This window comes from Sus scrofa, chromosome 13 (assembly GCF_000003025.6).
Source record: "Sus scrofa isolate TJ Tabasco breed Duroc chromosome 13, Sscrofa11.1, whole genome shotgun sequence".
Lineage (NCBI taxonomy): Eukaryota > Metazoa > Chordata > Mammalia > Artiodactyla > Suidae > Sus > Sus scrofa.
Genome location: NC_010455.5, coordinates 22,830,239 through 22,851,471, shown reverse-complemented (window position 1 = coordinate 22,851,471; position 21,233 = coordinate 22,830,239). Strand labels below are relative to the sequence as shown.

The 21,233-nt window shown below is 55.0% G+C and overlaps 1 protein-coding gene across 1 annotated transcript; it reads right to left on the bottom strand.

Annotated features, from left to right (window-relative positions):
* Nucleotides 190-19,605, bottom strand: VILL (villin like). Its single transcript, XM_003358368.5, is given in 22 exon segments — nucleotides 190-457; nucleotides 681-788; nucleotides 791-937; nucleotides 1,040-1,111; nucleotides 1,272-1,393; nucleotides 1,396-1,456; nucleotides 4,087-4,231; nucleotides 5,169-5,314; nucleotides 5,902-6,081; nucleotides 6,671-6,829; nucleotides 6,935-7,072; nucleotides 9,487-9,587; nucleotides 9,734-9,866; nucleotides 10,358-10,456; nucleotides 10,558-10,636; nucleotides 11,026-11,225; nucleotides 11,525-11,635; nucleotides 13,084-13,192; nucleotides 14,352-14,551; nucleotides 14,845-14,919; nucleotides 15,087-15,153; nucleotides 19,456-19,605. Coding segments are annotated over 21 exon segments (2,565 nt in total). The 5' UTR covers nucleotide 15,153; nucleotides 19,456-19,605; the 3' UTR covers nucleotides 190-343.

Genomic DNA, 21,233 nt, shown 5'->3' with positions numbered 1-21,233 from the left:
ACTGGCTCAAGGAGGTCCTCTGTCCCCCTAGGCAGGAGGGACCAGGATGAAACAAAGCTCTCCATGGTGGAGGATACAGAAGGCTCAGTCTTTGGAATGTCCCAGACTAGCCCTCCAGCCTGAGGCCCACTCCCCCCCAAGGTGGACCTACTGAATGACCCATCCAGACCTGAAAACCCACTCGCTACACCTTGTGCAGACCACAGACTTTTATTTAAGTGACCCAGGAGTCTCTGAGTGGGGAGGGCCAGGAGGTTCTGCCGAGAGTGTCAGGTATGGGTGGGGGAGGTACCCTCAGGGGTCTTGGCTGTGTGGGTGGCACAGACAGGGGTAGGGCCTGGGTTCAGAAGAAGCCAAACTGCTTCTTCTCCTGCTGCTGCCTCCACTTGGCCATGCTGTAGAACTCCTCCTTGGACTTCCCAAAGATATCTTGGAAGTCCGAATCTGAGAGATAGGACTGGGGTCGGGGGGTGGGGGAGGAGTGGGTGCAGAGATGTCAACTGAGCCCAGAGATGTCATCCTCTCCCACATCTCCCTGCCCATCACCCCCTCTGGGACACACATCTCCCTGGGCCCCTGCCCATTGCCTACTATCGGTGGCTCATGCCCCAGGTGCCTCCAGCTCAGCCTCAGATCACTAGTTCTGGGGCAGTGAGTGGCAGGGGGTCTCAGGCACCCACCTCCTTGTGGGCCGGGTCCACCCCCTCTGGCAGGTCCTCGGCGGCCTGGTGCATCAGCTGCTCGCGGGGCAGGCCCCCGTTGCTCACGGCTCTGGGGCTGCCTGGTAGCTGCTGGTGCTGCTGGTGCTCCTGCTGCTGCCCCCCACCTTGGGGCCCAGCTCCAGCTTGTTCTCAGAGCTGTTCTCAGAGCCCCTGAGGGCCCACAGGCCTGGCCTACCGGTGCTGGGACATTTGGACAGCTGGAAGTTGCTGACATCCTGTCAGGAGAGGGGACTCAGCTGGGGAAGATGGGCTCCCATGGGCTCCTTTCCTGGACCACGCCAGCCAAGCCCGGACCCCCAGGAGGACCCAGTACTCACTGCTGTTATCTTCGAGATGGTAGATACGGCTCCCAGGCTGCCCTCTACCACCTCCTCATAGGACTGGTTGTTCTGAGGGCAAGAATCAGGGTAGGGGAGGAGGGAGGGGCACCAAGGGGCCCAGGTTCCCCCCACAGGCTGGTGGTCTTTGGGCAGGGCAATTGGCTCCCCTCAGTCTGCCAGGGCAGACTGCTGGATTAGGGAGGGGATGGGGGGTCCAGGCCTCACTCACGGTCCACTTGTAGGGGTCCCAGGTGCGGAACCATCCAGTGAAGATGGGAGGCTCGTGGCCCTGCTTGACCAGCACGATGGGCGTGGCCGGGCTCCTCCCTGCTGGGTGTGTCTTCAGGTACTTTGGCCCCAGGACACTGCCTCCTGCTTCCACTGGCTAGCAGCTGCCCCCAGCCACAGGAAGATCTGGGCCACAGACAGGGTCTTGCCTTGAGTGGTTGGACCTGACCACTTCCCTCCCCGCCCTGTCCATGTGTGGTCTCAGAACCACCCCCACACATCCCAGCCAACCAGACACACCCAGCAGGCTGGCTGCACACCCACACACCCATAAATGTGCCAGAAGGTCACAGGCATGCAGGTGTTTGGTCAATCCATGAGTATTTACTAAGCACTGATGATCGTGTGCCAGGCACTGTTCTAGGTACTGGGGACTCAATCATGAAAAAGACGAAAATCCCCGCCCTTATAGAGCTTTCATGTTACTGGCAGAGATACGAAAATAAGTAAAACTATGTAGCATATCAGATGAGAAAAATAGGGCAGAGAAAGAAGAAAAGTGTGGTGGGGAGTGGGTTTTTTCAATTTTTTAGGGCCACACCCACAGCAGTTCCCAGGCTAGGGGTCTAATCAGAGCTGCAGCTGCCAGCCTACACCACAGCCACAGCAACACAGGATCCAAGCTGTGTCTGTGACCTACACTGCAGCTTGCAGCAACACCAGATCCTTAACTCACAAGCGAGATCAGGGAACGAACCCACATCCTCATGGATACTAGTTGGGTTTGAAACCCACTGAGCCACAATAGGAACTCCCTGTCCCTATTTATAATTTAAATTAAAAAATTTTTTTTTAATTTAACTGACTTTTTTTTGCAGCCACACCTGCAACAGACAGGAGTTCCTGGGCTAGGGGTCAAATTGGAGCCACAGCTGCAGACCTATGCCACAGCCACAGCCACAGCCACAGCCACAGCAGATCTGAGCCACATCTGCAACCTACGCCGCAATCTGCAGCAATGCCAGGTCCCAAACCCACATGTTCTTGGACACTATGTCAGGTTTTTAATCCACTGAGCCACAATGGGACCTCCGGGTACTGTCATTTTAAATTAGAGTCAGGGAGAGCCTTACTGAAAAGATGACATCTGAGTCAAGATCTGAGGGAGGAGGGGGTATGACTCACGTGTATGTCTCAAAGGAAAGTGTTCTGAACAGAGGAAATATGTGGTGCAAAGGCCCTGAACATGCCAGGAGGCCACGGTGGCTGGAGTGGGGTGAGCGGGTAGAAGGATTAGGGCCGCTGGTCACAGGGCTGGAGGGAGGGTTTGGTTCAACTCTGTGTGAGATGGGAGCCTGAAGGCCTCCTGGCCACATTCACACAGAGTCCCCAGCATCTACATGGACACGACGTCCATCGCCAGCCACCAGACAGCAAATCACAGCCACGCACTGTCACCCGCACTCACACACAGCTGCACATAAACCAGTCACACTGGATCACACAGCCAAGCACAGCCTGAAAAACAGAAGTAGCCTGAAACACTACCACATCCAGCCACACGGCAATATGATTAATCACATGAATACGGTCACTCAGGCACTCACACCCGTAGCTGGTCACACAGTCTCTCTCTGACAGTGTCACCAGTTATGGCGCATCTGATCAGTTATAGCCAGTTACTTGCCCGCACAGCCATTAAACACAGCTGCATACACAAAGGCAAATATAGGTACACAGACAAACAAATGACAATGAAAATACAACCAAATCACATCTATGGGATGGAGTTCCCTGGTGGCTCAATGGGTTAAGGATTTGGCATTGTCACAGCTGTGACTTGGGTCACTACTATGGCACAGGTTTGACCCCTGCCTGGACACTTCTGCATGGCACAGGCGTGGCTAAATAAAATAAAATCTATGGGATGTAGCTAAAGCAGTCCTAAGAGGGAAGTTCAGAGGGATAGAGGCCTTCCTCAAAAAACAAGAAAAAACTCAAATAGGAGTTCCCGTTGTGGCGCAGTGGTTAACGAATCCGACTAGGAACCATGAGGTTGCGGGTTCGGTCCCTGCCCTTGCTCGTGGGTTAACTATCCGGCGTTGCCGTGAGCTGTGGTGTAGGTTGCAGACGCGGCTCGGATCCCGCGTTGCTGTGGCTCTGGCGTAGGCCGGTGGCTACAGCTCCGATTCAACCCCTAGCCTGGGAATCTCCATATGCCACGGGAGCGGCCCAAGAAATAGCAACAACAACAACAACAAGAAAAAAACAACAACAACAAAAAAACAAAAAAAAACTCAAATAAATAACCTAACCTACCACTTAAAAGAATTAGAAAAAGAACAAGTAAAACCTAACGTCAGCAGAAGGAAGGAAATAATAAAGATCAAGGAGGAAATAAACGAGAGATCAAATGCAGTCACATGGAGGCATCTCTCTCTCACACACAGACACGGTCACTTTACGGCTGCCCACGCAGCACCAACATGTCAGCCACAGGCACTTGCTCAGTCACCTGAGCTCACAAATACCATCATAAAGCAACAGAGTTACAACAAACTACACAAATGGTCACGACGACACTGGTATCCCAGACACACACCCATAGCCTCCCTGGAATACAGAGTCATCGCTGCTTTCATCCATGGTCACACAATCGCCTAGTCACTCAGTATCACAGTGTCACAGACAGACACTCACTCGCAGCCTTATATGCAGTCACATGGGTAGAGACACAAAGTTACACACTCACGCCCAGTTACACAGGTTCAGACACACCCCATTCCCACCCCAGCCAGGCACCCAGGCTGCCACACCTCCTGCCAGGTGTCCAATAACATGACGTCATACTTGTCCAGGTCTTCTTGGCTAAAGAACACCACTTCTGTGAGGACTGGGGGCCCCGTCTGGCAGGAGCACTCAAACAGTCGTGGCTGGAAGTCGGACACATCCTCGGGGAGCCTGGCCAGCATGACACAGGGTGGTGAGGGGGGTAGGGAGAGCTCAGCCTCTGATCAGCCTGGGCCAAGCCAGCCTCAGTACAGGGGCCCCACCCCAGGGGCTGGGACACAACCCCTCAGCTTCCCCCATCTCCTGATCCACTCCAGGGATGCCCCACCCCTCTGTGGGCTTCCACGTCCCCCTGTGTCAGTGGGGCAAGCAGGTTAGGTGATCTGCCAGCCACTATGGCACAAGGGCCCCATGAGTTTTCCCAGCAGGGAGGGGATGGCTGGCTCATGGGGAGGGAGGGCCTAGCTGGAGCCCTGCCTCTGCAGGAGGGAGGAGATGCTGGTTCCACCCCTGGCGGGAGCCCAGGAATCCAACCTTAGGCTGAAGGTGGGAGAAGGGAAGCTAGGCTGAGGGGGAGACAGTGGCGCTTAGGAGCAAGTGACCTGGGGAAGTATGGCACATAGCTGGGCTCCACAGACACACAGAGTGGCCAGCACTCCGCTCCCTGTTCCCTTTGAGGCCTCACTCTGCCCTACCCTCTAATACACACCCTTATCCATTTACCCAGCACACATACACACTACTCTTGCACACTCCACACACGCTGTTGACCCGTATATCATACCACGCCATACTCTGGGGATGGTGGGGTTGGGGCATGGCGCTTTGCCCTCTGGCCCTCTGCCAATGGGATGGTCTGTGTCAGGGACCAGGCAGGGAGCATATATGGCCAGCAGAGGGCGCCACAGCCCTGCTATCCAGCATCCTGCTCCAAGTTAGGGGGGAAAGAAATGGGCTGTGCTCCTGGGCGCCCATGAGTTGAGGAGTCAAGAGTTCTCAGTTCTAGTCTGGCCTCTCCACCTCCCTGTGTGACCTTTAATTAGTCACCACTCTCTTGAGCCTCAGTCTCCTCTGGGTCAGGACAGCACCCTCCTCCCAGCCTTGTCACCTCTTGCTGCTAGAGTAGGGCGCTGGGCCCCCCAGGGCCTCCCAGAAATGGGGAGGCTCCTGACCCTCCAGCACCATCTCCTGGTTCTTCATGGAGATGACAGTGGCCACCGTCCGTGCCATCTCACGCTGGTCACCGCTGCAGCCCTGGCAGGCAAAGAGGGGCTCAGGCCCTGCAGGGGAAGGGTCCTCACCTCCAGCCCAACATCCCCCACGAATGAGGGTCTGTGGGGAGCTGGGCCTGAGGCACTGGAGGCCCAGGCTCATGAATGGTCATACATGACCAAGGGTCTTCCTTCCTCTCCCTCCTGGCCTCAGTATCCTCAGCAAACCAAGGTCACAAAGATCGGGACCCTCCTGGGGTCCAGAGCACAGGAGGGGGACCCCCAGACTTGGAGATCATTCATGGTTTATGCTGAAGATCAGAGGAAACCCTGGCAACCTGGACTATGCCTCCTCTTTTTCCCAAGAGACTTGGGAAGGGACGCGGTCCCTGCATGAGGCAGTAAGGAAGGGAGGCAGCCTGGGCTTGGCCTGGCTCTGACTCATGGACACCCAGGTCCACCTGTCACTTAGTAACTTCCCCCAGGTTCCAGAGGGGTTGCTGTGGCCTCTCCCCACCTCCCTCCCAGCCTGAGGCTTGGATTTGACATCATCCTCCAGTGTAGCATGGACCCGTCCCTGGCCTGGCACCACTGCCCTGGGCATGAGTCAAGTGGTCATTGCTGGGGTACCTTCCCAAACCAGAGGTAGCAGAGGCCAGCTGTGACCAGCAGGAAGATGTCATTGGAGTTGAGGGCTGAGGCACGAGCTGGCACCTCCATGGTCTGGGTGTTGCAGCTGTCGGTGCCTTGTATGTGGAAGAGCCTCGTGGCGGACACTGGCTGGCCCTTCCCAATGGGGCCAGCACTCCCCTACAAGAGGACAGGATATAAGGCTGAGGCAAGGGCTCCTGGGGCCACCCCACTCTCCTGGTGGGGAACAAACTTCCTCAGGACCAAGGACTCCCTCTCTGTGTTTGCTTGTCTTTTTAGGGTTGCACCTGCAGCATGTGGAGGCTCCCAGGCTAGCGGTCAAATCAGAGCTGCAGCTGCTGGTCTATGCCACAGCCATAGCAAGGCCAGATCTAAGCCAAGTTTGTGACCGACACCACAGCTCACAGCAATGTCAAATCCTGAACCCACTAGGCAGGGCCAGGGGTCAAACCTCATCGTAATGGTAACTGGTTGGGTTTGTTACCACGGAGCTAAAACGGGAACTCCAGGACTCCCTCTCTTGAAGCCACCTGTGTTTTCTGGGCCCTCTGAGTGTAGAGGGTGAAGGTTCCCTCAGTCTAGAATAGGGAAATTGGCCTTTTCTAAACAGACCCCTCTGAGGGTTCACCCTCGGAACTCATTCAAGCACCAAGAAGCTGAGGGATGATAAGCTGGGCCCCTGGCCTACAGAGAAGGACACACAGAGGAGCCAGAGAGGCTGTGGCCAGGGAAGCAAGGTGGGACCTACCTGAATGACCACCAGCTGACCCTTGAAGATGGCAAGGAAGTGAGGGGGCTCACTGCCCATGGTCACGTGCTCCTGTACCAGGGCTCCGTGGTACATGATGTCTAGCTCCTCAGCGTTGCTGTTTAGGGCCTTGATCTTGTGCACAGCAGCCTGGAGGCCCTGCGGGAAGGAGTGGTGAGGGCCTGGTGCAGCTCCCAGACCCCATTCTCAGATCCTCAGCTCTGGGGCTTTAGGGTTCCCACCATCTCCCTCAGGCCGGCGCACCTGCCACAAGTATAGGATATACTGGATGAGGCCCATCCTCTGGTACGTGTAGAGGACAAGGTAGCAGCTGCCTGCACACAGCTGCCCATGATGCTTGGGGTCCACGGACTGTCTGCAGGAGTCCTGGATGCACCACACCTGGGGAGCAGGGGACCAACAGGTACAGGTGGTGCCTCCACCCGAACCAGCCCACCTATCCTGGGTCCAGCCAGGAAACAAGCTTGGCCCCAGCCCTGCACCTACCTCACACTCTGTGCTTCCCCATGGACCCCGGGACCCAGCACACTCAGGCCAGCCTGCTCTCAGCCAGGACTCTGAGATGGCCTGTGGGACCTATAAGTGGTGAGGACTCCAGAAGCTGCCACGTGCCAGCACAGCCTGACTCCACCAGCCATAGTCTGGGTTAGGGCCAGGCAGGTCTTGCACAGGTGCTCGCTGCTCAGTGCACAGCAGAGGCTGGGTAGAAGCAAGGCCTTGGGGCTCTTGGAAATAATTTTTTTCTATTTTCTTTTTCTTTTTTTTTTTTTCTGCTTTTTGGGGTTGCACACATGGCATTTGGAAGTTCCCAGGCTGGGGTCAAATTGGAGCTGCAGCTGCAGGTCTATGTCACAGCCACAGCAATGCTAGATCTGAGCCACATCTGCAACCCACACTGTGGCTCATGGCAACACCGGATCCTTAATCCACTGAGGGAGGCCAGGGATCACACCTGCACCCTCGTGGATACTAGCTGGATTTGTTACCACTGAGCCACACAGGAACTCCCAAATTTCCTTTTTTCAAGTGTCACGTAAAAAGCAAAGCCTGTTCAAAGACAAAGGGAAACACTTTGTCACACTTATCAGTGGGATTTCTTGTTCCTGTGTGTAGCCGAGCACGGGCTCTGGGCCAGGCAGACCCCAGTCAAACCACACTGGCAGGAGACCTTTCTGAGCTTCAGTTTTTCCCACCTGTAAAGTGGGGCTAACAACACTCACCTTGACAGGCAAGAGATACCTGGGCTTCTTGTGCTCTCACAGAGCCTGACAGCTGTCTCTGGAAAAGACCAGAGCACCCAGAATCCTGTACTTTGCAGAAGCAGCTGACTCCAACCACACGCCTCTAGTTGTAGCACTAACCTGATGGCCAGGCCTCCTGGCTCCAGCCCTTCCCATGCCTGTCTGTCCCCCAGCCTGCTGGCAGGGGGGGGGGGTCCTTCCTGCCTTTGTACTTAGGGTCTGGGTGCAGATCCCTCTATTCTCCTGCTTGTCCTTTTCTTCACTTTGCTGTCTCTCCTCTTCTCTCTCTCCTGGTTGCCCCTCTGTCTCTCCCTGGGCACCCCACTTCTCTCTGATCCCTTTTCTCCTCTCCCTGTGCCCTTAACTCTCCATTCTCTGCACCCCACCTCCCCCCCATTCTGTCCCTCTTTTTTTTTTTTTTTTTTTTGCCTTTTAGGGCTGCACCCACAGCATATGGAGGTTCCCAGGCTAGGGGTCGAATTGGAGTTGTAGCCGCCAGCCACAGCCACAGCCACAGCAACATAGGATCTGAGCCGTGTCTGCAACCTACACCACAGCTCACGGCAACACTGGATCCTTAACCCACTGAGCGAGGCCAGGGATTGAATCCGTGTCCTCATGGATCCTAGTTGGGTTCGTTAACCACTGAGCCACAAAGGGAACTCCCTGTCTCTCCTCTGTCATTCTCAGTCTCCACTGTCTCTCCCTGACCCCCCTCCCTATCCTCTCTTACCCTGGCCCTCCTCATCTCAGTCTCTCCCCATTCACAGCCCCATCAATCCACATGAGGGCAAATGTCACAGGGAATCTTGGAGAAAAAGTATTTCCTCTGACCTTGGCCTACTTTAAGAACTAGCACCCCTCACACAAGCCCAGTTGTCCTGTTCCTATAATGTCACAGCACCCCCATACCAGCATCAGGGTCAGTGGGAGCACAGCTTTTACCCCCATTTTATAGATAAAAAAACAGAGGCCCAAAGGAATTAAAGGCCATTCCCAGGGGTGAGCCAATAAGTCAAGATACAACTCTGCCCTGTACAGAGCCAGCAAATGGCCCCCAATCCCTGCATCTCCCAGACACTGCTCTGAGACCAGGTGGGTGGCTGACTGTGTGACTGTGTGTTGGGGGTGGGGTGTGTGGGGTGTGTGGGCCTGTGATCACATGTGATGTAGAGTTTGTACAGTGATATGTTTGCAATTATGCTGTTATTAAGTACAATTACAAGGTGTGAGTGTGTGTGTCTACATTATAATATGTATGGTTGTGTCATACACATGACAAAAGGGCACCATTCATCGTTTGAACATTACTGTGCTGGGTGCCATGAGTGCTACCGAGCAGGCAGCCATGGCTGTGTGTGACTGTAGCTGCGACATGTATAAGCTGGCTGGGGGAGGGTGTGTTTATACGCACACAAGCCCCCAGGTGCCCCTAATTTTGTGTAGATGTGCACCTGGGTGTACCTGGGTCACTTTAGCCGCAATGCGGTTCACCTGAAGTCACAGTCTGCACCTGTGCGCCCATCATCCCTCAGCCAGGCCAGTGTCCCTTACCTCCACCTTCCCAGAGCCATCATCCACCATTCTGAGCTGGGCCGCTAGCTCAGGCTGGCTGTGCAGCTTGCCCACGTCCAGCTTTACCTGAAGCAATTTACCTGAAGGTGAAACAGGGTGTCACTGCCCTGCCCCTCCAGTCACGCCCCCTCACCCCTCGCGCGCCAGCCAGGCCCCGCCCCCTCCGGTCCCACTCCGCCCACGACTCAGAAAGCTCCGCCCCGCCCCCAGCCACGCCCCCTCGTGCCTCGGTGGTTCTTGTTCCCGCGCTGCTCTCCAGACCACGACTGGAATAGCTGCTTAAACGCAGCTGACTCAGCGCCGTCGTCCACCACCTCCACGTTGGTGTGGCTCGGGTAGCCTTTGGCCTGGATGAAGCCCTGTGGTAGGGGCTCTGTCAGGCGTGCGGCCCGAGGGCCCACTGCTCCGCTCCACCCGCGGGACCAGCCGGGCCCTGAGCAGAGTTAATTAACCAAGCTCGTGACCCGCTTACGGAGCTGGCACCAGCATTACCGACTTCTCCGAGGTCCCTGAGGACAGGCGGGGTCCCCTTAGTCCGGGCCCCCGAAGGGCCGGCTATGGCAAGCTGTGTCTCCTCCCTCAGACAGGGCGGCCAAATCTCCAAGCTGAGACCCCACGGCAGGGTTATGTCCTCTTCCATCAGACAGGATTCCCAGGGCAGGATGTATCTCCCCCGCCCCCTTGCCCCAGGGTGGGCTACCTTTCTCTTTAGACCCCAGGACATGGATGTCTCCCAGCTTAGACTGCATGGTGGGGCCATTTCCTCCCTCAGACCCCAGGCAGGGCTGCCTCCCCATTCAAACCCCAGGGCAGCGCTATGTCCCTCTGAGACAAGGCTCCACAGCCTCACCAGGGCCCGGCTGAAGGCAGCTTTTTTCTCCTGAAGGCTGGACATGTGTCCCTGCCACACATAGATCTTGAAGCCACCTTGGTCCAGGATGTAGCAGTCCTGGGAGCAAAAGAGGGACTGGTCAGTAGGTGATCCAGACTGAGCTGGGGCTGTGGGATGGGTAGGGAGGGATATGGTGGCTGTGGCCAGGCCTGCCTCACCTCCTTCTGAAGTAGATCTTGGGTCAGTGGGCAGGTCGCCAACTCCTGGAACACCAGGTCCTTGCCCTTCTCGTAGACACTAGGGGAAAGGCATCCATTTGGGGAGTTCAACTCTTCCCTGGCCTGGTGCCAATCCAGCTACCACCACCACCCCCAACCTTCCACCCAGAGGCAGAAGGCATGGGGGCTGGAACCCTGAATTGAGGTCTTCACTGCAGCCTTGCCCTGGAGTCTAGGCAACTCTCTGGTTCTCTTGGGGCCTCGCTTGCTCTGCTTATACAATGGGTTTCTCAGAAAGGCAGCCATGCAAGAGAACAGGCTGGGCCCAAAGTACCACACGGCTTGCCCCAGAAACACCCAAGATGTTTCTAGAGGGCTTCCTAGAGACACCATGTTATTGCATAATGATGATGGACCTCCATGCCTGGGCTATCCCACCCACCTCACCCACTCCCAAGGTCTGCTCACTGGTAGATGCGGACACTGGCCTTCTGCACCTCGTTGATACTCTTGCTGGGCATGGCGGCACGCAGGTTGCCCACTCTGCGACCCAGCACAGCTTCCATGATCTGCATGAGCTCAGGGGCTTCAACCTCATCGTCCACTATGCCAATCTGTGCACGACCACCACGCTCCCTGTCCTTGAGGCTGCGGGTCAGGGCCAGGCCCTGCGGGAGAGGACATGGCAGTCGGGGAACTCCCCAGCATGTTCCCTTTACCTCTTAGGCAGTCCTTCTAGATCCTTCTTGTCACTGCTCAGCTCCCAAAGACCGGGGGCAAGGGAGGTATCCCCTTATCCTGGCATCCAGGGGTACCGCCAGTGGGGGATCTGGACTCAGCTTATAGGTGCTTCTCAACTTCTAAGGTGGAGAGCCAAGCTTGCCTCTTTGGGTAACTGGAGGGCGGACAGTTGGAGGACCCCTCTCCCCCAAGTCCTGCATCCCTTGGTCCCGGGGAAGATACTGACTCGCGCTTTCTCAGCAGTGCTGGTCTTGGGCCCATTCCACTGGATCATCATATTGCCCAGGTCTAGCAGGAAGATGTCATCCTTATTAAAGCTGTTCCAGGAGAGCTCCACCTTTCAGAGCAGGGGGGAGGGTGTCAAGGAGGGAGACAGAGTGTCATACCACCTACACCCAGGTGGAGGGGCACTGCAGCCTGTCCCTGCTTATGTGAGCATGGCTCCGGTGTATTACTTGTGTGCAGGAAGCTGTGTGTAACTGGGTGAAAGTGTGAGTGTAACACTGCTCTGATGGTGTGCAAGTACACATCTGTGTAACCACGTGAGACCCTGAAGGTCATTCTCTGGGTGTGACTGGGTGCATCTCTGGGCATGTGTGACTATAGGTAATGCTGTATTTCACAGGGTGTCTGTGACTCTGACACTTCTCACTCGATGCACAGGTGTACATGGATACAGTGGGGCACAGGTATCAGTTTATTCACGTGTGTAGATGTGTGTACATGTGCATCCAGTGTGAATAAACATGTGAGACCCTGGATGACAGTGCATGTGTGCCTGGGGACAGTGTATTATCTGGGGATAAGGGCAATTATCCCAACAGACACTTTTGAGAGTAAAAGTGGAGGCTGGGGCTCTGAACAATTATGCCAGGATATCAAGCAAAACCTGGGGCTGCATGGTGGCTCTGCAGGCTCTGGGATGTGTGGTCACTGAATCTGTGGGTGACACTGTGTGAGCCTGGGTGGGATCACCTGTGAGTCACAGAGCTGCCACACACCATGCAGACAGTAATGTGCACCACCCAGGGGTCACCATTAGCATCAGAGGCAGTAAACTTTTTTTTTTGGTCTTTTGTCTTTTTAGGGCCACACCCATGTCATACGGAGGTTTCCAGGCTAGGGGTTGAATCAGAGCTTTAACTGCTAGCCTATACCACAGCTGCAGCCACACCAGATCCTTAACCCATTCAGCAAGGCCAGGGATCGAACCCATGACTGCATGGATATTGGTCAGGTTTGTTAACATCTCAGCCACAACGGGAACCCTAAGATCAGTATAAATATATACATTTTGCCACGCTTGTGGCATTCAAAAGTTCCAGGCCAGGAAGCGATGTGCCACAGCAGTGACAACCCAGATCCTTAATACACTGAGCCACCAGGGAATGCTGCAAGATCAGAGTAGCCCCAGGCGCAACAGTGGAGAAGCTGTGTGTGCCTATGGGTGACAGTGACAATGTGTGAGAGACTGGGGCTGTGCACCCCCCCCCCAAATCATGCCGCTTCCCACGGTGCTGCTTACAAGGCCATCCACGTGCATTATCCTGTGTGCCTCACCTCCCTAGTTCTCAACACGCCCATGAGACAGATGATGAAACAGAGGGTCAGAGGAACCCTGGCAGGGGTAGAGCTGGAAGCCTGCCTCTGCCTTCTCTCTTCCTCATTAGGATGGGCCATTGCGGAATGTGGTCCCCCTCCCCTCACTACCCTCTACACTTCCCTATACCCCAGGACCTACAGTCTAGCTGAATCCAAGGTCAAGGGGCACTCCTAGCAGCTCACCTCGGTGGCCGACACGGGCTTCCTCCCTCTGATGCACAGCAGTCGCTGGATGTTGTACACATTGGTCTCCACATGCTTGCGGCCAGAGGCCAAGCCTCCCTTCCTGTAGCTGAGGAGAGCATGGGGTGCCCTGTGAGATCATATGCTGCCGCATGCAATGGTAAGTGCAGATGTGAACACGTGTGTAGGCATGTGGACATATATGGGGTGGCCTGTTTTCTGCATATGCGTGTAAATATGTGTGCATATGTCTATACTATATACGTGTATTAATTTCAACAGAAATAACTGAATATGGACAATTCCCTAGGACTTAATCTAATCTACTGCAATTATTTTTTTTTAATTTTATTGGAGTATAGTTGACTTACAATGTTGTATTCATTTTAGGTGTACAGCGAAGTGATTCAGTTACACATATATATATACTCCATTATTTTTTCCCATATAGGTTATTACAGCATATTGAATAGATTTCCCTGTTGCAGCAATTAATTTAATAAATATTTGAAACAAATTTGTTTACATATTTACAGCAAAAGACATGTTTCTACTGAGCACAGTAGGATAAAAGCAAACTCAAAACAACATTGGTGTTTCTTTCTGGGTATAAATCCAAAAGAAATGAACCATGAATGTCCATGCAAAAACTTGTACGCCGTGATGAATAGTGAGCAACCTTATGGCAGTAATCATTTCACCATCCATGCAAGTCAAACGGTTATGCTGTACACCTTAAACTCATACAGTGCTATATGTCAATTGTATCTCAATAAAACTGGGGGGGAACCCAAACCTTGTACACGAATGTTAATAACAGTATTATCCGTAACAGCTAAAAAGTGGAAACAACCCAAATATCCATTAGGTGATGAATACATAAATAAAATGTGGTCTGTCCATACACAGTGTGGTATAATTCCAATAAAAATGAAATATCCAGAAGAGGCAAATCTATACAGACTGGGGGAAGGGACTGTTGGGGGAGCTGGGGAATGCTGCTAAAGGGCACCGGGTTTCTTTTTGGGGTGATGAAAATGTTCTAAAATTGTGGCAATGGTCACACAGGTCTGTGAACATACTAAAAAAAACACTGAACTGTATACTTGAAATGGGTGGGCTGTACAGTATAATTTGTACTGTCAATAAACTGCTACCCCTTCCCTCCCCAAAGAAAACACCGCACACACTGTGGTGGTGCTGAGGGTGACCACTGTCCCAGGGTGCCAGCCCGCCCACCGCTCCTTCCCCTCCCGCCCCTCACTCACATGATTCCGGGGCGGAAGTAGCTGTGGAAACAGGCCGACTCATGGCCCTGCACCTCGCGGTGCTGCACGGTGGCGCCACCCAGCGCCTCCTGGAGGTGTTGGATGAAGGAGCCGGCCGCGGCCAGCGCCTCAGGGTCGGCCAGCTTCCCGACCCAGTAGTGCAGGTCTTTGGTCGCCCCCTGTGCGGCCTCCTGGGGGACCTAGGGCCCAGGTGTTTGTGTCTGTGTCTGGGTGTGTGCTGGGAGGCTGAGGGATGGGGTGGGGCCCGAGGGATGAGGCGGGGTGGACATTGAGGTGAGGCTGTACCTTGGTCAGGTGCTTCCATGGACGGGAGATGGAGGATGGGGTGGGGAGGGAGAAGAGGCCTCAACAGCAGCAGCCCCCTCGCGGGCTCCCAGCCCACCTCTTCCCAGGAGATCTCTGTCTGCACCATCAACCCCCCTCTCCGCAACTGGGCCATGCCCCGCCCCCTTGGAGACGCCTCAGTGCTCACGCGCAGGACGATGTAGCAGTGTTCCTCGAAGAAGTTCCCATAAGCCTTCTCGGGGACCGGCACCATCTTCAGGTTCTGGGAGAGAAGGGTGCCTGGCAACAACTTGGGAGTGCCCCTCCCCCCTCAACCACGACCCTTGGGGTGAGGTGGGGGAGGGAGCTGGAGTCGGGGGCCCAAGAAGCCTAGTCACTGGGACACACACACTCTCTGTGGTAGCAGCTCTTGTTTGGCCGTGTGCTCACCTCGATGATCCATATGTGGAGGTCCCTCTGGTTCTTGATGGCCGAGAGGCCCTTGAGGGTGTCCATCCTAGGTCGAGAGGGAGTGAGCGAGGAAACAAGAACCAGAGTCCTCAGGCCTCGGCCACCTGTGCTCTGGGCTCCAAGCCAGAGCCCTCCCCACCCACAGCTCTCCAAAGCCCCTTCATCATAGCCTGTGTCTTTCATGAGGAAGGCTACATAAACACAAGAGCCGGCAAACCAGGACAAGTATTGCAGACATTAGCTCAGAAGCTTTGCAAACAGGTACCTGGCTTCTTTTCTGTTTGTGCTCTTGAAACAGAGCTGAGCTCTGTGGGCACTGATAGGCTTTGAGTCTATGGACAACCTCTGCAAACAGCCAGGGAGTTCGAAATAGGCTTTGCAGACACAGGATCTGCAGCCAGGGATAGTCCCTATAGATGGTGATAGACTATGCAGGCAGGCAAAGGCTCTTCTAGTAACAACAGAGGCTGCAGGTAGGGACAGAGTCTGCAAATGGGGACAGGCTCTTGAAGTGAGACAGAATCCTGTAGACAAAGACAGTCTCTGTACCCAAGGCAAATTGGCATGGGTCTTCCAGACAGTTAAGGAAATGGCTGTGCAAAGAGTCATAGCACCTGCAGGGAGGGATAGGCTATACAGGTAGAAAAGGGTCTGAATGCAATCACAGGCTCTGCCAACAGGGACAGCTTCCTCAGACCCAAGAGAGGGATGCAATGGGCACAGTTTCTGACAAAGATGAGTTCCGTTGACAGGGACCACCTTTGTAAGGACAACCTCCACAAAGAGGAGGGAAAGGGAAATTCAGACAGGCTGGGCAAACAAGCAAAGGTTGTGAACACTGAGAAAGGCTCTACAAACAGTCCCAGGTCCTGCAGGTATGGAGGGGCTGTGCAGAACTGGGAAAAGCTTTGCAAATATGGCTGGGGACAGACCCTTAAGACAGGGACTCTTTGTATAAGGGACCATCTCCGAAGATATGGACAGGCACATTGATAGGCAAGGCTCTGCAAACAAGCACAGAATCCCCACTTTGAGAAATGCTTCCAAGACAAAGGCAGGCTCTGAAACAGGCCACAGCTTTCTAGGCATGGTCAGGCTCCACATTCAGGGACAGCCTCAGGAAACCACCTCAAATCCTACATACACGGAGATAGGAACAGGCTGGGCAAGCACTTGTGAGCTCTGCGGAGAGATCCAGGTTCTGCAAAGGGCATGGTTCTGTAGACGAAGCCTCTGTAGATGGAGACTTTACAGATAGGGAGAGGTTTCGGAGACCACACAGACTCTGAAAACAGACAGCCTCTGTTAATGTGACAATGTCTTCAGAGGGAGCAGGATTTGCTGCAAGAAGCCAGCAAGGGAATCAGTTCTGTGTTCCAACGCAGATGCCCTAGACATGGGTAAGATCTTGAAACAGGACTGGGTTCTATAGACAGCCCAAGGTCTGAAAATAGGGACAGGATGAGTTCTGGAAACAGATAGTCTCCGTAAATAGGGACAGTCCACTAACAAGTACACGTGTAATTAGGAAGTGACTGTGCAGACAGGCATGTGCTCTGCCAAAAGGGAAGTGCGCTGTAGAAAGACACAGGTGCTTTCAGACACAGCGACCCCTGGTGGTGAGAAACTTCATAGCAGTAGAGCCTGCAAGCAAAGTTTCTTTCCTGGGAAGTTCAGACAGGCTGTGCAAACAGGCAAAGGCCCTGACAAATCCCGTGGACTGTACAACCAGGGCTCGGGTTCTGCAGACAGAACGAGGCTCTGAAATAGGAAAAGACTCTTTGAACAGGGACACAGTCTAGAGATAGAAGTACTTCCTGCAGAGGAAACAAGTTCTGCTGACAGGGACAGGTACTATAAACAGACAAAGCTTGGTAAACAGGGACAGAAAAGAGGTGTCCCAGGCAAGGACGCAGGACAAGCTCAGTAGAGAGGGATAGGCCTTGGTGCCAAGCAGCTTCTGCAATAAAAGAATATCTCATCCATGGGGAAATAAGGACAGCCTGTTTAAAAAGATCTCAAAATAGGCTTAGGACAGAAAGAGGCTCTATAGATGACACAAAGGCTCTGCAAACCCAGGACAGACTCGGCACACATGGACTGTCTCTGAAGATGGTGACGGACTCCACAGTGACTCTAAGTGACAGGTTTAGCTCACTTGAACAGTTTGGGTAAATCAGGCCAAAATACACTCAAATTCTTGAAACAGAGCTGAATGCTTAATAAACACAGCCACTGGCTCTACAAACAGCAACTTGGCTGTGCTCCATAGTTCTGGGTTTGCTCAGGAGAAAGAAGCCTGGAATGAGAGGAGTCTGGGGATCTGGATTTTGTTACAAGTCGGCAGGTGACTCTCAATGACCTGCACCCCTCCCAGGGTTCCTGCACGCCTCCTTCAGGAACCTCTGCATCAGGTCTGGTCATTCCTTCACTCACGGAAGTTCTTTCAACGTGTAACCTAAATCCTGCCAGCTACAATTTTTCTTTTTTGCTGCTGCTTTGCCCAACAGACCCAGGAGTCCTTCCGGAATGTCTCATCCCTTGTGGCCCTTGAGTAGTGTTCCCTTCCCTCCCCACTCCACTCCAGCCATGTCATATCAGCAGGAGGAACACTCTTGACCCTGTCTGACCAAGGGACTTGGGTGGGAGAGGAGATACAGTTACAGAATCAGAGGCATAGCATAACAGGTGTCACCGAGTGGCTTACATTCCTTATGCCTTTGTCCAGGTGGGGCCCAGGCCCCGGTGAGCTCACAGTGGAAACACCCAGCCCTCTCAGAGACGGCCAAGGTGCCCATGGATGTGGGGGGAGAGGTGAGAGGGAGCTTCCCAGAGGAGGAAGGGCAGATGGGGATCCTGCTGGGGCTACAGCTGGCCCCCTGAATCTGTGCTGGAGACCCTGTGTGCTGATGGTCAGGTCTCCCTCACTAGAGCAGAGGAATCTGAGGCCAGGGGCTTGTCCTCAAGTTCCCTGCAGCTGCCTGACACCCAGCAAGATACTCAGCCTGTGACTGCAGGAGTGAAGGTCACATGTGCTCTCACTGCACCCAGAAGAGAGTCACGGTAATGGCCTGTTGCTGTGACAGAGACATGAATGACAGGCAGACGAGTTGACCACCATGTGGTGGTGGTCTCAAGCAACAGGAAACACGATGACATCTAGTGACAGGCATGGTGACATTTGGTGGTGACTGGTAGAAGAAGTGACTTAGTGATAGCGACCAGAGCACAGGCAGGCAGTGACCAGAGGTGCAGACTATAGGCTGTAGGTCAGGTTAAGGGTGAAACAGTGACAGAATGACAGGAAGACTGGCTGGCTCAGCACAGGGGTCACCAGGGCCCCCTGTGGGATAGGGAAGTCACACTGTGGCCAGAAAGCTGGGACTGGGCTGGTTTCACCGGAGGGAAGAACATCACCCCCAGGGGGCTGGAGGATGCCCGGATTCCTAGGGCCAGCCTGCAGATCCAAACTCTCAGGCACCCAGGGCCTGAGGCCACATCCCCATGGAACCGGTGCTTACGGCTTCCAACTGGTTTCTAGGGGATGGAGAAGGGATGCTCAAAGGGAGGGGGCACTCTCAGCACCCTCTTTATCCCCCAGGCAGTCCCTTCTTCCTCAGGGACCCCTGCCTCCCCAGAGTGTCCCCTCAGACCAACCAGGCTCTCCCATGGAAGATGTCCCCTTGGGAGCTCCCTTCCATCACCCTCACTGAGTGGGGAATCCTCACTCCACTGTCTCCTGCTGGAAGCTCCCTTCTTTCCCTGGGGACTCACTTCCTCTCCACCCAGGGCGCCCTTTCCTCCTCTGACACCCCTCTCTCCCAGTGCTCCTTCCTCGTCTGGGTGCCCTTCTGTCCCCAGTGGGTGCCCCCTTTCTCCTCCCATGCATCCTCCCTTCCCAGGGCCCCCCTCCTGACTTCTCCTCCCCCTTTTAGTGCCCCCTTCCTCCAGCAGCCCCCAGTCCCCAGGCACCCCCTCTGGTACCCCTTTCTTCCTCCACTGTACCCCTTCTCTCTTCTGGGGCTCCTCCCACCTGGGCACGCCCTTTCTTCTCCAGGCCCCCACCCCCACGCCCGAGTCTCCTCCCAGCTCTGGTGCCCCTTTCTCTCCACCAGGTGTGTAACTTCCTCTTTCAGAGGTACCCGTGAAAGGGCGGACTCTGAGGTTGCTATGCCTTTCAGGAGAGCAGGAGGGGTGCTGCCTGCCGGAGTGGGAGGAGGGGGCAGGGCCTGGTCCCCAGGGGTGTGGACTCTGGGAGACGGAAACCCCCACCTTGAAGAAAATCCGCCACTTTCTTCCCTGAGGGTCCTTCCGGCCACGGCCTCCCTGCCCCCACTGGTGTTCTCACCTGCCGGGCTGCTCACTGCCTTCCCCAGTTCCGCCGGCTCCTCCGCAACCCTGATCGCAGTGACCGCACGCTGCCTTTGCTGCTGCCGCTGCTATACACCCCTATTTAGAGCAACCCCTCCCTCCCTTGGTCCTGGAGTCTCCGCCCTGCCTGGGCCTACCTGCTGGAAACTGCTGGGGCCTTCACCCAGTGTGTGGGCAGTGCTGGGCCTGGCACAGAGCCAGGCTCTGCCCAGGACTCCCCCTCCACTGTAACTCAATCCCTGTTCCCGCCCTGCAGGACACACCCCGGCAGACTGGGCATTTATACTTAAGTCTATCAGTTAGTCAGTCAACAAATATTGACCCAGCTCTTTAAGAGCCAGCAGGGATGGAGGGCTGAACTGGGCCAAGATGTGGGGCGTGGAATCCACTGTGAGGGTTCCTGATCCCTGACCTCCAGAAGGCTCGGGCACCCTAGCAAATGTTAGGAGGAAGCAGGACCAAGGCTGGTGGGGGAGGGGGTGGCAGTCTGGCTCTGTGCCATTGAGGTCATTTCAGAAGGTGGGGGAAGCCGGCCAGAGCTTCCTCCAGCATCTCGGCTGTCCTCCCCACCCCCAATTCGGGCTCGCAGCCAGGCACAGCCCTCTTTAGGGAGCCCTGATACCCATCGTGGGAGAGGCCAGTCCAGCCCTTGCAGGGAAGACGCCTCTCCCACACCTTGGCTGCCCCCTCCTTTCCTTCCTGATTGCCGGGTGGGGGAGGAGCTGGAACTAGAGGCTTCCAAAAACTCAAGGGGCACAGCCCCCCCGACCTCAGGCCACTGGTCTCAGTGGCAGCCATGGTCTAGCCGGAGTGAATGCTCCTTCCAGTGTGGACGCACTGCTCAAACCTGCCCGTTGGCCCCAAGACCCCTTCCCCATATCCAGTTCTCATGCCCACTGCTCCCTATCACTGGGTGGAGGGACGCTAGGAAATCTGAGTCCATCTGTGCCCAGGAGGGCCCACTGCCAGTGTGTGACTGTGTTTAACAGTTACTAGGGTCCCGTGTGTAAGGGAGGCCCATGTCACGTCCCTGGCCAGTCCCTGTTTGTGTCTGACCTCTTGGATGTGAGAGAATGCCTGTTTGAGACTCTGTTTCTGTTTATGGTTTGTGACACTGTGTTTGGCCCTGCCTCTGCCTGCGTGTACCTGCCCCCCTTCTCCTTGTGTCCCCATGCCCAGCACGATCTCGTGTACTCACGTCCCCTTACCTCATCTCAGACTCTCTCTCTGTCCACCCCGGTTGGTCTTTGTTCCCACACCCTCTGGAAATAGCTCTTTCTGAGCCTCCAGAGCCCCCTCCCAAAGCTGGGGGTTGGCTCCCTGTCCTTACCCCCATTCCTACCAACCAGGGACTCCACAGACCACCCCTTCCTCTTGAAACCACCCACAGCCCAAGTTTTCTCCCCTCAGCACTGGCCATTCTGCTGTCTCCTTTGGGGCCTTTAGATGCCAGCAGGGATAAAACTCAAGGCTTAATCTCTGTCTCCTTTCTATTTCTCTCCCAAGTTCTAGGCCACGGGCTGTAAATACCATAGAAACGCGAGTTGCTCTTCTGACCTCGACCCCTACTCCTCCTAAACCTACCCCAGCCTTCACCTCCTTCACCTAGTCCCATCTCTCCTGGCAGATCTGCCCTCCCACTTATCATCCTCCTCAGGCCTCTCTCAGATGCACCTGCGCAGAGCCTCCCAAATGGCACCAACATCCACTGGTTGCTGGGGGCTCAAACCTGGGAGCCATCTTGGGGTCCTCTCC